Source organism: Danio rerio, chromosome 25 (assembly GCF_052040795.2).
Source record: "Danio rerio strain M-AB ecotype USA chromosome 25, GRCz13ab, whole genome shotgun sequence".
Taxonomy (NCBI): Eukaryota; Metazoa; Chordata; class Actinopteri; order Cypriniformes; family Danionidae; genus Danio; species Danio rerio.
Window position 1 is genome coordinate 34,559,497 of NC_141045.1, and position 17,248 is coordinate 34,576,744.

The 17,248-nt window shown below is 35.2% G+C and overlaps 1 protein-coding gene across 16 annotated transcripts in view; it reads left to right on the forward strand.

Moving 5' to 3' along the window:
- Positions 1-3,965: 3,965 nt before the first annotated feature.
- The window catches only part of tjp1b (tight junction protein 1b), a 200,306-nt gene continuing 187,023 nt past the window's right edge, over positions 3,966-17,248 (forward strand). For all 16 annotated transcript variants that reach the window (XM_087310924.1, XM_087310926.1, XM_087310932.1 and 13 more), the window contains exon 1: positions 3,966-4,506. In XM_087310924.1, coding sequence (XP_087167050.1) covers positions 4,409-4,506 — 98 coding nt within the window. In that variant the 5' untranslated portion in view covers positions 3,966-4,408. The remainder of the gene's footprint in view (positions 4,507-17,248) is intronic.

The window sequence follows — 17,248 nt, forward strand, 5'->3', positions numbered from 1 at the left end:
AAAAGCAAACAAAAACACACCTTATTGCGCGTTATTGCACCGGGTGTATATAGGTGCACATGTATTTTACGACACCTATATAAACAATCGACATTTCACTTTGTCTATATATACAGTATATACTTAATACAGTTCAAGGTCAGAATTATTAGCCCCCCCTGTTTATTTATTGCCCCAAATTCTGTTTAACGTACAGATTTTTTTTCAACACATTTCTAAACATAATAGTTTTAATAGCTCATCTCTAATAACTGATTTATTTTATCTTTGCCATGATGACAGTAAATAAGATTTGACTAGATATTTTTCAAGACGCTTCTATACAGCTTAAAGTGACATTTAAAGGCTTAACTGAGGTTAACTAGGCAGGTTAGAGTAATTAGGCGAGTTATTATATAACGATGGTTTGTTCTGAAGACAATCAATCTAAAAATCTAGCTTAAAGGTGCTATTAATTTTGTCCTGAAAATGGTTCTTAAAAAAAATAAAAGCTGGTTTTATTCTTGCCGAAATAAAACAAATAGGACTTTCTCCAGAAGAAAAAATATTATCAGACATACTGTGAAAATTTCCTTGCTCTGTTAATCATCGTTTGGGAAATATTTAAAAAATAAAACAAAATTCAAAGGGGGCTAATAATTCTGACTTCAACTGTATATATCATATTGATATTGCGCAGCTCTAGTTTGACATTATTTATTCTTTGTCTTCATCTGGATGCCATTGTTTGAAATCAAGGCCATTTTCTGCATGTCACACAGCAAAAGAAAAAGTAATTATCCTTTAATAATTGGAGCAGGAGTCAGTGGGTTGACATCGCTAGTGACGTCATGACCATAATTACAGTCAACCTCCACCAGCTCTTTGTGTTTCATCCAGCCCATAATTCTGCACGTCAGCCTTTGCAAATTACATCAAAAATAAGACCTGGAAGATCGAATTTATGTGGAGAGATGCCTTTACTGAGAGGCCTAAAGCATCACTGCAGCCGTGTGCAAGAATAGAACCTGCTTAATTTGGCCAAATTAAATGACCCACATTAAAATCAATAAAGGACGAGAGGATGTTGCAGTTACATTAGTATTACAATGTTATTAGCATTCTGTTATTAGCCTTTATGAAGGTGAAGCCTCAGAGTGGCGCCATGTTATGGCATCTGAATTAACAGTTTCATTTAACAATTTTAATATAAAAGCATGCAGTAATTAACTACAAGTACTAATAACTAGTACAATTACAAAGAAAAAAGTATTTATTTGCCATTTATTATTATTATTGATTTGTGAAATCATGCAGTTTAAAAACATTTATACTACATTGAACTGTATATTAATGTGCTCTTTATGTCGAAATCCCCTGTGCAGTAATGATCTACAGTGGTGTGAAAAAGTGTTTGCCCCCTACATGTTTGTCACACTTTAACGTTTCAGATCATCAAACAAATTTAGATAATAGTCAAAGATAATACTAGTAAACACATCATGGTTATTTGTTTAATTAAAGTTTTTATTATTAAGGGAAAACAAAATTAAAAACTGTTATGCCACCTAAACCTGATAACTTGTTGGGCCACTCCTAGCAGCAGCAAGAGCAATCAACATTTTTGATAACTTACAATGAGTCTATTACAGCACTGTGAGGTTATTTTCTCATCTTTTCAGAATTGTAGGAATTCACCAACACTGGAGGTTTTTCAAACATGAACTGACCTTTTAAGGTCATGCCATCTCAATAAGATTTAGGTCAGGACTTTGACTAGGCCATTCCATAGTCTACTTTTTCCTTTTATTCAGCCATTTAGAAGTTCTTTTTTTAGTTAAATGTATGAGCCGATTTTATTTTTACGTTTTACAATTATAAACCATATTATCTCGTAGAATGATTGTTTGAAATTATCATTAATACTAAAACAAATGACTTTAACGATTGTATAGATTCATTTTAACCAGAATGTTATAATAATCAGGTTGTATACATTTATTATTTACTACAATGCGATCATTTTATTCAATGATTAATGATTAACTATATTATTTGGTACAGTATTAATTTTTTAGATTCATGTATATTTTTCTTATTTAAGTTTCATGTACTGATTATTCATAATATTATAAAACATTACTATTTCTTTTTTTGTTTTTTTTTTACAATAATGAATAATTTGGTGTAATAATTATTTACAGACATCATTATTAATAATAAATAAATTGCTGAACATCAGTGTGTTTCATGTCGATGTTGCTGCCGCGGTCTAACATTAGTGAATTCAGCAGAGTTTGAGTGGTTATTATGGCCTCTTGTGGGTTACAGCTTTATTAAACCCTACACCGTTTCACCACTAAGAGAGATCATTTCTTAACAGTCGTAGTGGGAATGGTCTGCTGAAACACCTTGGCACAGTTTTGTGAAGGTCACTGTGCTCATATTATGCTATGTATATTTATTTAGGGCACTGAATTCACATTTTACTCAACCTTATTTACATCTGTTTGCATTCGTTTTTGCAATACATTTTAGTGTTATGTTGCTTATTTAACATTTGAATGAACAATTCAGTCTTGAAAATAATCTTTACTCGCACCATTTCAGACACATATTGACTTTATGTCTTTCGTGGGACTAAAAGGACAAGATGTCCTTGTTGTCCTGGTTGAATGTAATAAAGATTGATGTCAGAAGTGCACAAAACAGAAGTGAATTTGCATTGTGGACTGTATAAAGTAAGTCTATATATACTGTATATATATATATATATATATATATATATATATATATATATATATATATATATATATATATATATATATATATATATATACACACACACATACTTCACATGTATGTTTATTTTCAAAGTGTAGGATTTTATGTGTTCCCCAGTTTGTACATGGGGTATCAGCAGCTGTGAGATTTCAGTGTTCATTTTTTTTTATACAATACACAAGTACCTAGTGTAATTTTTCTTGGCTTTTAGGTAAAACAAAATGAGTATCACAATAAATCACTTTTATTTTTTTCTCCTTAACCTCTTACTCTTCCTATTGCCTATAGAATAAAAAAAAAAACACATGTCAAGCCATGAGAACCGAATCGAAAACCGTGTTAAAAAACTAAGGTATGTATTGAACCGTGGGCTAACTGTATTGTTGCATCCCTATATATATATATATATATATATATATATATATATATATATATATATATATATATATATATATAAATAACAATATTATTACAATCGAAAGACACAATACTATAGAATACAAAAAGACGTTTATAGAATTATCTGTTTTGTGTTGTCTGAGACCCGACTCATGGCAGAGAACTAGGTTTATTAAGTCTCACCTCCTTCACTCATCATCCGTCCTTTTTGCTTCATACAAAAAAAGCTATCAGAAGTCATGCTTAATGCTAAATAAGATCACTATCATATTATTTAAACTTTGTTTTGTCGACTTGCAAAACTCACTGTGTCGACACCTCCACATAATAGACTGTTACAGTGGTTTCACAACACATAAGCAGTGCTGCTATTTTTTGGCATGCATGTTTACAACCGGGACTTATAAATCCAGGGTCAAGCAGGAGCGGTGTGCGTGAGGCGTGCGGGCATGTTTTTTTTCTGCGCACATATTCAGTTAGCTTCTTGATTAAACTATATTGCTTTTATCAGCGTTGGTTTAGTTGCACATAGAGAATAACGTATTTATTCTTGAATTATACACTTGCATCAAGTACAACAAAATGAGCAATGTTAGCCTATTTAAACCTACAAGTGTTGAAGCTTTAAAGGAAATACCTTATCGTTGTCATTTTGAAATAATAAAAAAACATAACTAGCATGTTATTGAAAGCTTCCTCTTTACGTTTAATTTATTCATAAGGGTCAGTAAATGGTAAATATTTGGGTGAACTGTCCCTTTAAGCAACCCCCCTTCTACCTCCACACACACGCGCACACACACACCTACACAGACTCCTCTAGCTACCTCACGCACGGTCGCGTGGACGCTGCAGCGAGAGAGAGAGAGAGTGAGAGAGAGAGAAAGAGAGAGAGAGCGTTCTAAGCAAAGTGGCAGCAGGCGCGAGTGGCGGGAAAAGAATGTTCATCTCGTGACTAATAACGGATGGATTTGGCGCGCTTTCCGTTCTCAGAGGTAATACGAGCAGACTGTGAGTGTGGTGATGGGTGGCAGCGGCGTGCTCCCGCGCGGGGACTGTTTTCCCTGTCAGTGCTGCTTCTGCTGCTGCTGCTGGAAATGGCGCTGTGATGTTCAACAAGGAAGACGCAGTTGAAGCCGATGCCAGGGAGTAGGAGGAGAAGGAGGAGAGAATAAATTGTCATTATTAGTAGTACCTGCGCTTCCCGTGCGGATTTTTGTGTTTCAAAAAAGCGGTGAACAGTACCATGGTGAATTACCAGAAATACATTACTGTTATGCAGCTGGCTCTAGGGGTGACTGCCTACAACAGAGACCGTAGCCTGCCTCCCAGAAAACATATGTGGTGAGTATATGTGTATAAATGGATGTGTCGGCACTGCAGCTTGAGGGGGGAAAGCCTGTCGTGTCATTTTTGGTTTATAACAGTGTAAACGTGTCGCTTGAACATTTACATCTCTTCTTGCGAGCTTCAGCAAAGTTTTCTGCTCGTGTGTTATTTCATTCATGATTCACTCCACTACAAACCCAAGCATGTTACCTCATTGATATGTGTGTGTGTGTGTGTGTACTGTGTGTGCTTTCAAATGAAATAAAAAGTTAAGGCATGGATGTGTGTATGTGTTTCTGTCATTGTCATTGTGTGTTTTTTTGTGAACAAGTTTGTCATTCATTTTCCATTCACTATGGTCACTTCTTCAAGCACTGCTTCTTTGTGCACTCTTAAAAATGCAGGGTCCAATATGGGGAGTTTACATAGATGAACCATTTTGGGTTCTTCAATGAACATTTCACAGAATGGCTCTTAAAAAATTATGTATATATATATATATATACATATATATATATATATATATATATATATATATATATATATATATATATATATATATAGATATATATTGATTTGAATAATCTAAATATTCACTGTAAAGAACCTTGTGTACTCTGCATGTGGTTATTTTTAAGAGTGTGATTTTATACTGGATTACACTGTGAGCCGACTAGACGACACAGCCGTTAATTAATCACCATTTTCATTAAATGTCACCTGCACATTCACATCGGGTCAGAAGATTTCCACAAGGTCAAGCCATAAAAACAACTGATGTTTTCTCTTTATAGGTGCTCAATACAACTCAAACCTTCTTGGTTATTGATTGAAGGTTTTTCAATACCCTTTTTTTCAGCTCAATCCTCTTTCGGTGGCCATCTTTGGACCACAGTGACATACAGTTGAAGTCAGAATTATTGGCCCCCCTGATTATTTTTTCCCTCAATTTCTGTTTAACAGAGAATTTTTTTTCGACACTTCTAAACATAATAGTTTTAATAACTCATTTCTAATAATTGATTTATTTTATTTTTGCCATGACGACAGTGAATAATATTTGACTATACATTTTTCAAGACACTTTTATACAGCTTAAAGTGACTTTTAAAGGCTTAACTATGTTAATTAGGTTACCTAGACAGGTTAGGGTAATTAGGCAGGTTATTGTATAACGATGGTTTGTTCTCTATATCCAAAAAATTATAGCTGAAAGGGGCTGATCATTTTGACCCTAAAGGGTTTAACGCTAAGGATTTTTTCTACTGGTCCGATCAGGCCAGTAGTGCAGATGTTTGGCCCCACCAAAAAAAAGGGAAGTTAATAGCTATTTTTTAGCTGCATATTTTAAATAATGTGTCAAAAATAAAGTGTGTGAATCTAGAATTTTAATACTTAATTATTTTAATAAAAGTGTTGCACAAACAAAAAGAGCAGTATGGAAAATGTGTAGGTGTTTTATTTCGGTTAAAATTATTTAACAAAATGTGGGCTGACTTGTCAAACTGACGGCAAACTGTGCAAAACATCACATCATCTTTTTTTTGTTGCGTTGTTCACGCGTACAAGTCTGCTTTCAAGACGTTAGAAACTGACATTTTCTTTTATAGCCTTATAATTTGATGTTGCCGCCATGTTGCTGCATCTTCTCTATAGCTGCGTCCCAAATGGCACACTATACACTATGCTCTCATGCACTATGTACTTATGCACTTACACACTCAACAGGATAGTATATGTATGTAGTGTCGTCCCAAATGGCACACTAATGGTTTTTTATCAAGCGGAAATTCAAACCGTTTCCCTGATGACGTTTGACAGTCGCCATATCAGTGAAATAAACGACCGAATTATCAAATAATACCTGTGGTGAGTATAACCGCATTCACCATCGGGAGGCGCTATAATCACTCTCAGAATTTTGCTTTCACCATCCAAAATAAAGTTATCCAACAGTCTAGTCGGATAGCTCCGCCCCTTCCGCTACGTGAGCAAACCTGCGGTCATTGAGTGTGTGAACTGTCCATCATTACACACTTCATTTTAGCGGCTGAATGAGTGCATCGTCCGGGTAATTAAAGTACACTTATTATTTTTAGATATTTCAGTGTGAATGCACTACTTAAGCTATTTATACTACAAAATGGCGTAGAATAGTGCATAACTATGCGATTTGGGACGCAGCTTATGTACTGGTTGTTACCAGGTTATGGAAAAAAATAGCATGCTCAAAACATCAAATCAGATAAAAGGAACCGGAAAGGAATATGGTAGCTGCATCCCAAATCACATACTTATGCACTATTCTACGCCATTTTGTAGTATAAATAGTGTAAGGAGTGCGTTCACACTGAAAACTCCTAAAATAATTAATGCACTTTATTTTTGCGGCTGAAAGAGTGCATCATCCGGGTAATTAAAGTGTGTAATGATGGACACTTTACGCACTCAACGACCGCAGGTTTGCTCACGTAGCGGAAGGGGCGGAGCTATCGGCCGCACATTTTGGATAACTATTTATTTTGGATGGTGAAAGCAAAATTTTCTCACAAGAGTGATTATAGCGCCTCCCGATGGTGAATGCGGTTATACTCACGGCAGGTATTATTTGATAGTTTGGTCATTTATTTCACTAACTTGACAATCGTCAAACGTCATCAGGGAAATGGTTTGAATGTCCGTTTAGTAAAAAAACATTAGTGCTGCATTTGGGACAACACTACATACATATACTATCCTGTTGAGTGTGTAAGTGCATAAGAACATAGTGCATGAGTGCATAGTGTGTAGTATGCCATTTGAGACGCAGCTGGTTTTTACAACATCACAGATAAGGTAGTGTTTAAAGACTTAAAGCACAAACTTAAAATGCACGCAATTGACAAATAGTCGCAGACAAATTAAATGTTAGTGACAAGGTAGCACTGTCCTAATCGTGCCAGTAATGGTTCTGTCTATTGTCCCAAGGGTCTCTCACGCTGGCCCTGGACCACCGGGCGGTCCTTTTTGTTGAGCCCTGCCCTAAAAATTTTTATAAATTAAAACTGCTTTTATTCTAGCTGAAATAAAACAAACAAGACTTTCTCCAGAAGAAAAAATATCATCAGACATGCTGTGAAAATTTCCTGTTAAACATCATTTGGGAAATACTTGGGAAAAAAAGAAAATTCAAAAGGGGTGCTAATAATTTTGACTTCAGCTGTATTTTTATAATCACTTCACTCCCGTAGTTACCATAACCTTCTTTGTTATTGATTGAAGGTTTTTCATGACCCTTTTTCCACCTCAATCCTCTTTCAGTGGCCATCTTTGGACCACAGTGATATTTTTTTAATCACTTCACTCTTGTAATTACCATATCCCACAATGTTATCTCCTTTGTAACATCGTATCATCCTCATATATCATGTTATTACTCTACTGGCTTGGAATGAACAGGAAATTTGAGTCTATTGTGTATGTTGTGAGAAACATTGATATGTTGTGACTTAGGGTTTTTCAATGTATTCATTGCTGGGCTCAGCAGGTCTGTAGGACTCGCGTGGGACGGATTTCATCTTACAGCTGATTTTTCGGCTGCTCCTACGAGTTTAATGGGGCAAAGAGATTCTCAAAGGGGAAAAAAATGGGAAGAACAGAAGCAAAATGAGACAAATATTAGGCTTTTTGTTGTAATTGCGTTGGAAAAAATTGTCAGATGTTGTCCTTAAAGTGCTTTTATAAGTAAAGTTCTGTTTGCAGATGGTCGGTCTGTAATGATTCAACAGCCGTAGGCATTTTGTGCCCCTTGGGGTCAGTAAAGGCTGCTAATTTGAGTGTTGCATGCTGGGTAATTCATTTGTAACTAATTAGGAGCAAGTTGCGAGTACCCAGATTTTTCATCTTGTTTTCATTGTCATTAAAAGCACCTCAGGCTCTCCTAGCAGCCTGCTCACTTGCTTTATTTTGTAAGATTTTCCCCCTTAAATGGAGGTCAGCTTGTTTCGCTTCATGTCAGCAGTACGGCAATAGTTGTGGCTTAAAGGTGAACCCTGTACTACAAAAGGCCACGTGTGCCACAACATCAGAGCGTCAAATCAACCAAGCAAGAGAACGTAATTTACTATCGAGATCAGGTTTTTTAACACAACAAGCTCCAAATAACTGTAAAAGTTGCCAAATCCTCATAAATCTAAAACGATGATGAGGCACCTGAGAGACGTCCTTGCGATGCAATGTTTGGATGTTGGTACTCAGCTTGTTTGAGTAGCGGTTAATTATTCATGGCTTTTGAAACACGAGGCCGCTGCTGTTTACAGGAAAACTCTTACATCTCAAACGTGGTATTAATATTATTTTTCATTGACGAGTCTTATGGAATGCATGTCTTTATTTTACTATTGTTTTTTACATTTATGCATTTAGCTGAAGATTTATCTTAAGTGACTTACAAACAAGAAACAAAACTGATACAATTGGGATAAAATAATATAGGAATATTACAATTATAAAAAATATAATTGGTCATTTGTGGCTTTTAATCAACATATGAGCAATTCCATGAAAATGTCAACCTTGCCATGAAAAGAAAAATGTTTTCACCAAAATAGCGAAACCGTTTCTACATTTTTTGCACAGGCAAGTGTTTTACAGTACTTTAAAAATACTTAATGTCTCTGTCAATGTTTTCAAACTTATATTTGATATAACAAAGTCAAACAAATGGCAATTTCACATCCGTCACATCCATAACGAAAAAGTGTCACATCCATAACAGGGCTTTTCCCTCAAAAATGTCAAAATAAAATAAAATCAATCAGTTTTGTTCTATAAAGAGCCAACTCTTATCCTTTTGTTGAGCATTATTTATTTAGGGTTGTGCAGTTTAATTCCCAGAATTTCTACGAAATATGTTGTATACTGTAAACTCGCAGACTTTTTTTGTCACATCCATAACGCTTGTTTATTTTCCTCATTTAAAGTATAAAAATGTTCACAGACTGATTTTTTTTGATCCCATAACTCTGTGGTTAGTTGTTTTGGAAAATATAAACAAATGATTCAATATAATGTTAACGTATACTTTCTCTGCAAATTTTTTGTTTTGAATTTTTACTGCAAATGTCACATCCATAACGCTGGAATCAGCCATATACATTCTGTGTTTAAACAAAAGCATTATTTTAATTGGAATTATTAGAGTTTAGTTTCAGAACCAGAATTGTGGTTAGATTTACGGTCTGTTATTCATGGAGATTTCTTGTTTATGAAATTAGCATTTATATATTTTGACAGTTTATTCAAGGCACAGATTTTAAAAATGCTTGTATTGTATCAGATCAATAAATAGCTGTGTTACCATTACCCTAATGTCCATTTTCAAGTATCGTATGAGAAACGAGTCATGTTAAGGTGAAATTTTGAAAAAAAAAAAAAAAAACATTACTTTGTAGAAAACTAAAACCCCGTTTGATTGACCGGGTTTTAGACTTGTGTAAAATAGGTTCACTGCAAAAAATGCTTTTCCTACTTAGATTTTGTCTTGTTTCTAGTCCAAATATCTAAAAGTTCTTAAATCAAGAAGCATTTTTTAGACAAGCGAAACATATTGTCTTGTTTTAAGAAATAATATGCCAAAATGAAGTGAGTTTTTCCTTAAATCAAGCAAAATAATCTGCCAATGGGGTAAGCAAAATTATCAGGTTTTTTGATTTGTGATAATATTTTACTATAGATATTTTGCTTACCCCATTGGCAGATTATTTAGCTTGATTTAAGGAAAAAACTCACTTCATTATGGCAATATGTTCTACTTGTCTAGAAAATGCTTCTTGATTTAAGAATTTGTAGATATTTGGACTAGAAACAAGACAAAAAATCTAAGTAAGAAAAGCAGTTTTTGCTGTGTTAATGCGAATAATGGGAGATTAAAACTTATTTGCCACAAAAAAACCTCTTAAATAGTGATCATTATCTCTACGTCACTCCATTATGCTTGTCTTGTTTACTGTTGGTTGCTAGGTTACCAATACTATAGTTGACCACTCTAACAACTTGGATGGAAATGCACCTAATAGGGTATATGCACAGCTAGGGCCCTATCATACACTCGGCACAATAAAGCGATATAGTAAGAATAATTAGTTGCTTTTTTTTTAGACCAGCGCAATCCTAATTTTCACATTTTGCGCCATGTTGTTTAAATAGCAACTCCATTTGAGCTGATTTGTGGACTTATGAGTGTGCCGGTCTATAAAGGAGGTGTGCATTGTTGGCGCGTTGCTATTTTTAGAAACTGAAATAGACTGTGCCGTTGACCAACTAAAAACTGGCCTAAAGTCCAGCGCAGCGTGCGTTAGTTATGTGCCTATGCAGGTTCAAATGTTTACACATTGCTTACCAAACACAGGATGTACAGCAATACACAAATATCTTTACAGATGAAAAGAGTTAAAGGATTAAAATGTTCAATTATTATTTTCTATACAAATGTAAAAACCACTGCCTTCATGCCTTGTTCACCTCAGGGGCTTTTTTCAGTTTATTCATGCCTATTTGCATTTGTATAATGTTATTATTATAAGCAGTATTATTTATTATATGCATATTTATATTTGTTTTAATAAAAACTACTTTAGATTTGTCCATCTGTCAGGTTTTAGAGATGTATACGTCAATATATGGGACATAAGAATAGGATGTGTGTCTGGTATAACTCGTTTTTTGACCACACTTTGTTATTAATGTTCATTTATTCGTTTGCTGGAAATTAGAGCTACATTTAGAAATAGTTTAAATACAAATCTTTGCACCTAACAAACTAAATTAATTATGTAGGCTGAAGAATGTGTTCAGTGGAGCACCTACAACACCATTTCCTTACTTCATGAAAGTGAAGGAGTAAAAAGTAAAAGTAGAATAAAGAAAAAGAGGGTGAATGGAGGAGGCTCGTTCTTTATCCTCGCGCTTTAGATGCTCTGTTTAACAGGTTTTTTTTGCTAGAATTTAGTTTTTACACTTACAAAGTCTGTTATGTAAATAGCAAATGTGCCATGACATAACGCAACTGACTCTAAAATGGAATGGGAGATGAGACTCTCAAAACACACCCATAACTCATTAGGAGAATAAGCACGACCCTGTTAGACCATGCGCCACGGCGCAAATCGTATTTTTCTGTCCTTTATATAGCAAAAGTGGATTTGGAACCGCCCTTAATGCTTTTGCGCCATGCGCTTTAGACTTTGCACCTAGATCATTAAAATCGAGTACCTAGTGTTTTTTCCCCTACCAATACACTTCCAGTGAATAAACTTTAGCATTCATTTAGTTGTTCAAATTTAAAACAAGATGAAAAGGTATTTACATGCACGTAAACGTTTGCTAATGTAAACTCCATTGAAAATACTGGGGTAAAATAAATGTTTATATTTTAAAGACCTGATGTGGAACAGCTGCGCTTCTTGTACATTTTCAGACCCACTTTATATTGTATATCAATCAGGTAGTGAGGATATATGATTTGTAAAGAAGTCAGACCTTAAACGTGGCAATTTTTTAATGGCATACAGTTCACCGATGCGCTCTAACTTAGTTACTGAAAATTAAAAATCCTGCATATACCTTAATAACTTGTTAAGTTATGACGTATAAAATTCTGTTTCCGGGTCCAAGCCGCTCCTCATTTGAATTGAGAAAATATTTGTTTATGAGCCCTATTTAATCCTATCACACATTAAAGTGAATTTAATATAAAATCGTGGTGTACACATCAGTCTCTGGGCTTGCTGCATCACAGACACTAATATTTTAACAATTTATAAAAAATGTATCACTTTCTGGCCATCGGATAGGCATGGATATATACTTTGCGATTGTGATTTTAAAAAGTCTTGCGTCATACATTAGACCCAGAGGTCGCTTCATGTGACGTCACACTTAAGTGTTTTTTCTTTCTCTTTACTTGTGAACTTTGAAATGATTTGCTTCATGTTAAGCCGGCTATTTTTGTGCTTTGAGGCAATGCTTTACCAGTAAATGTACATGAATTTCAACTTTTTATGTTGATTTTTTACATTAAAGAAACTCACATTAGGGTTAGGATTAGTCAACTCTCCTTTATGAAGTATTTCAGGAAAGAGATAAACAACCTGTTTAATGTGCCTTTATTTAACAGAAAAGCGTGCCATAAAGGCATATATTAACCAAAAATGCTAACTTTCACACACTCAAGTGGTTATAATTTTTTACAAAATTTTTGCATTTATTTTTGTTGAACACAAAACAAGATGTTCTGAAAAATATTCCAAAACCAGCAGCCATTGACATTCATAATAGGAAAAATACTATTAAATACTGTAACTCAAATACTGGTGGCCGCTGCTTTTCTTTGTGTTCAACAGAAGAAAGAATGTCAAGCAGGTTTGGAACAAGATAAGTAAATGATGACAGAATTTACGTTTTGCATGAACCGTCGCTTCAAAACGTTTTTGCTCCAGTATTTATTTATCAACTCTACTTGTTTGCAAGCTTATTTCCACCTGTTTATTCATTATGCACCTTGTGAGTTAAACCCAGCCTGATCTCACGAGGAAACGTAAGTATTTTACACTTTGTCAGTTTAGTGGCTAAATCGTACGAATTCTTACGAGTTCAGTCGTTTGAAAATGTACGATTTTAAAAAGGAGGCGTGGCACCTATCCCCACCCCTAACCCCAACCGTCTTTGGGTGATGAGCAAATCATACTAAATTGTACGAATTAGATCATACGAATTAGCCACTAAATCAAAAAGTTATGAATTGCGGTGAGATTGCATTTAACCACTTAATGTTCCAATCGTATGTGTTTTTATGGCATTTAGAGGATTAGTTCGCCCAAAAATGAAAAATAAATAAATAAATAAAAAACTAAAGTAAAGGGTTTTCTTCTTGTTCTTAACCTTTGAGGTCTTCATTTGTGTTTCCAAAGATGAACGAAGTTATTTTTGGTGAAATCTGACACATCTGATTCTCCGTATATACAGCAAATAATGACAGTATGAACATTGTAAAAGTATGTATTAATAAATGTTTGAAGAAAAAATATCAAAGCTGTACTAATATTATAGCTTGGACTGAAAAAAAGGTTAGAAAAAACATAAAAACATTAAATGAAAGGTAGGTGGCATAGTGGCTCAGTGGTTAGCACTGTCAACTCACAGCAAGAACTGGTTCAAGTTCAGGCTCGGCCGGTTGGCATTTCTGTGTGGAGTTTGCAAGTTCTCCTCGTGTTTGTAGAGGTTTCCTCCGGGTTTACCCTAAAGACATGCTCTATTGATGAATTGAATAAACAAAATTGGATTTAGGCGAGGCAGTGGCACAGTAGGTAGTGCTGTCGCCTCACAGCAAGAAGGTCGCTGGGTTGCAGGTTCGAACCTTGGCTCAGTTGGCATTTCTGTGTGGAGTTTGCATGTTCTCCCTGCCCTCGCGTGGGTTTCCTCCGGGTGCTTTCCCCCACAGTACAAAGTCATGTGGTACAGGTGAATTGGGTAGGCTAAATTGTCCGTAGTCTATGAGTGTGTGTGTGTGTGGATGTTTCCCAGAGATGAGTTGCGGCTGGAAGGGCATCCGCTGCATAAAAACTTGCTGGAAAAGTTGGCGGTTCATTCCGCTGTGGCGACCCTGGATTAATAAAGGGACTAAGCCGACAAGAAAATGAATGAATGAATGAATTCAATTGGCTTTAGTGTATGAGTGTGTGAATGAGAGTGTATGGGTGTTTCCCAGAACTGGTTTGTGGCTGGAGGGCTATCCGCTGTGTAAAATAAATGTTGGGTAGTTGGCGATTCATTCTCTGAAATAGAGACTAAGCCGAGGGAGAATGAATGAATGGTTATTTTTAAATCCAGTCAACATTCAGAATTGTTAAAAACAATTAGTGTCAAATTTGAGCAGGCTTTAAAATTTTATTTAGCAATATTTTTAATAAAGAAACTGAGTGAAAATTGAGAGTTGCTACATTCAATCTGTTCCAATAGGTGAGCCTTGCTGTCTGTGATAAAATATCTGTGCACTTTCACCCAGAAGACTTCAGGATCAGTCCAGGAAAACAGGTAAAAAGGAAAAGTTCTCATCAAGTGATGATTGCTTAAAAGCGCCCTTAAGGATAATGACAGCAGGCAACCTGCATTTGATGTTGCTATATGTGATGAGCAATGACTCCAATATGAAATATGGTTGACAGTGTGGGACGTGACTCTAATAAGTCATATCTCTTTTGTCTTTGAAATAAATGTCAGATGCCTATATGATCACAAAGAGAAATGCTTTGTCAGGGCTTCCAAAAATGAACCATGGTTTTATTGTAGTAAAAGTGTAATACCCATGTGTTTTGGTCTTGATTACTGTTTGAACAGTCACAGTTCTTCTAAAATGATCTTGGTTCAACTGGGTAGTTTAACGAAACCATGATTCATTTATGTTTATATTTCTTTCTTTTTTGAACACAAAAGAGAATATTTTGAAGAACGCTGGAGACTATCAGCCATGAACCTCTATAGTAGATGTTTTCCTATTATGGATGTCAATGGCTGCTTAATTTTTTATTTTGTTTTGTAATCAAACCATCCCAGCAGACACACAACATCATAAGACATTAATATTAGGTTAGGTTTAGGTCACCAGCATATAAAGACAATGTTTTTTTGAAGTCTAATTACGGTGTGCAATGACGTTGATGTTTGGTTGATTTTAGGTTGTGTTAGAAAGTGACCAAAATGCAACGTCAGGCCAACATCTTAAACCAACGTCATATTGATTGATTTATTAGTCAGGCAGCTAAAATCCAACGTCTGATAGATGTCATAGTGGTAACGTCCACACAGTGTCAAGCTGTAACATCATTAGACGTTGGTTGTTTTTTGGTTGTGTTGGAAAGTGACCAAAATGCAACATCTGTCCGACATTGGACAGTGATGTCGGGCTGATGCTGGGTTCTGACGTCAACCCGATTTTCATTTACAAACAATGAATTCTGGGTCATTTTCAAACAAAATGGAACATCCTATGACAAACGCAACATCAATCTGACGTCATGTTGACGCCCTGTGCTGGCATGGTTATAAGTGTTTATGTGCAGTCTACTTATGTATTCCAGTAAAACATCAGAAATAACAAAAGCTTAACTTTTGTTAAAGTACAAATGAAATCAAAGCTAGCCGTATTGATTTTGTTAGCTCATATTGCTAGTTTTGTGGTGAACAATTCATCTGTGCGTGTCATTAAGAAAAAAAAAAAAGATTTTCCTTAATTTTATTATTGAATAGTAATTTTTTATTGATATCTGAAAATGCACTTCCTGTTTGTGTTTAGTTAAATTCTCACATTATGTCTGTCTGAGGTATTGGGTGTGGCTAACATACTTAACCACGCCCCTCCAACTGTCAGGTTTGACAGCAAACATAAATGATGAGCAGGAGGAGTCTGTTAGGTTGTAATAACTCTCCCCAAACCCTTTTCTCCATCTTTCTGAATGAAATGTCTTTACTACATCCAATCAGCTCGCAGTAAAAAACAAACCACGCCCACTGTTTTCTCATTTATTATTTTATTTCTCAAACAAAAAGAAAGAAAAAAAAAAGGTCGCAGCTTCCGGTTTATGTGGACTTTGGAGTTTATTATGGAGACTTAATGTTCTGGACAAAGTCACAAACATTCTGCACACAAAACAACATTGGTTTTGTAAATGATTAGCAATAGCTATGTTTCCATCCAATAAAGCGAACGAAATTTATGCGCAAACACAATATCGAACGGAATATCGATTAAAAGACGTGCAAATAAAGTAGCATTTCAATCCAACGAGTCAAAGAGAACAAAATCGTCTCTTTCGATTAACTGGCGCCAAATATCAAATGTAAAAACGTAATTTGCTGCAGTAGGAGAAGCTGCGTGAATCTTTTCCTTATTTGATAAATGACTTGCACCTGAGAGGACAATGCCGACATGCAATAAACGTGTGGTGGCGTCTAAAGGTGTGAGATGTGGAGCACAGACGCAAAACAATTTTGAAGATGATTAATTATGTAATAATATATATATATATATGTAGTATTATAATAATATAATACACCAATACTGAAATGGTTAAGGCATTTAGAATGACCGAAACAACATTTCGGATGTCTTACAATGTGCTCAGAAATATAAGAAAACCTAATTTTTTTCAATGCACATTCAGGAATTTCAAATCGAATCGAAGTTTATGCACATCTTTTCTTATCGAACAAAAAGATTATCCACTCAGTTATGTGCATCTGTTTTTTTATGCACATTTTCAAAGTTTCAATCTACCATTTTCTTGTTTTAATCAATATCATGCCTACTACAATATCAAACTCACAATATTTGGTTGATTTAGTTAATATAATTAGTAATGATTTAATTAATGATTGAATTACGGCCATTTTAGTTTATTCAATTCACCTATAGCGCATTTGTTTGGACTGTGGGGAAAACCGGATCACCCAGAGGAAACCCACGACAACACGGGGAGAACATGCAAACTCCACACAGAAATGGCCCAGCCGAGACCAGTGACCTTCTTGCAGTGAGATGAAAAATACTAAACATCTCTCCAAAATTGCTTAGCAAAACTTGAGCGATATTAAATGTGCCATTTGGAAAACATTCCCAGCTAAGTGTGTGCGCTGAAGTCGAGCAGCTGTCAGGGGAGAAAGGGATGTTACACAACACACTTTTTTTGGTATGATTTTGATATGATATTGAGGGTAGTTAAGC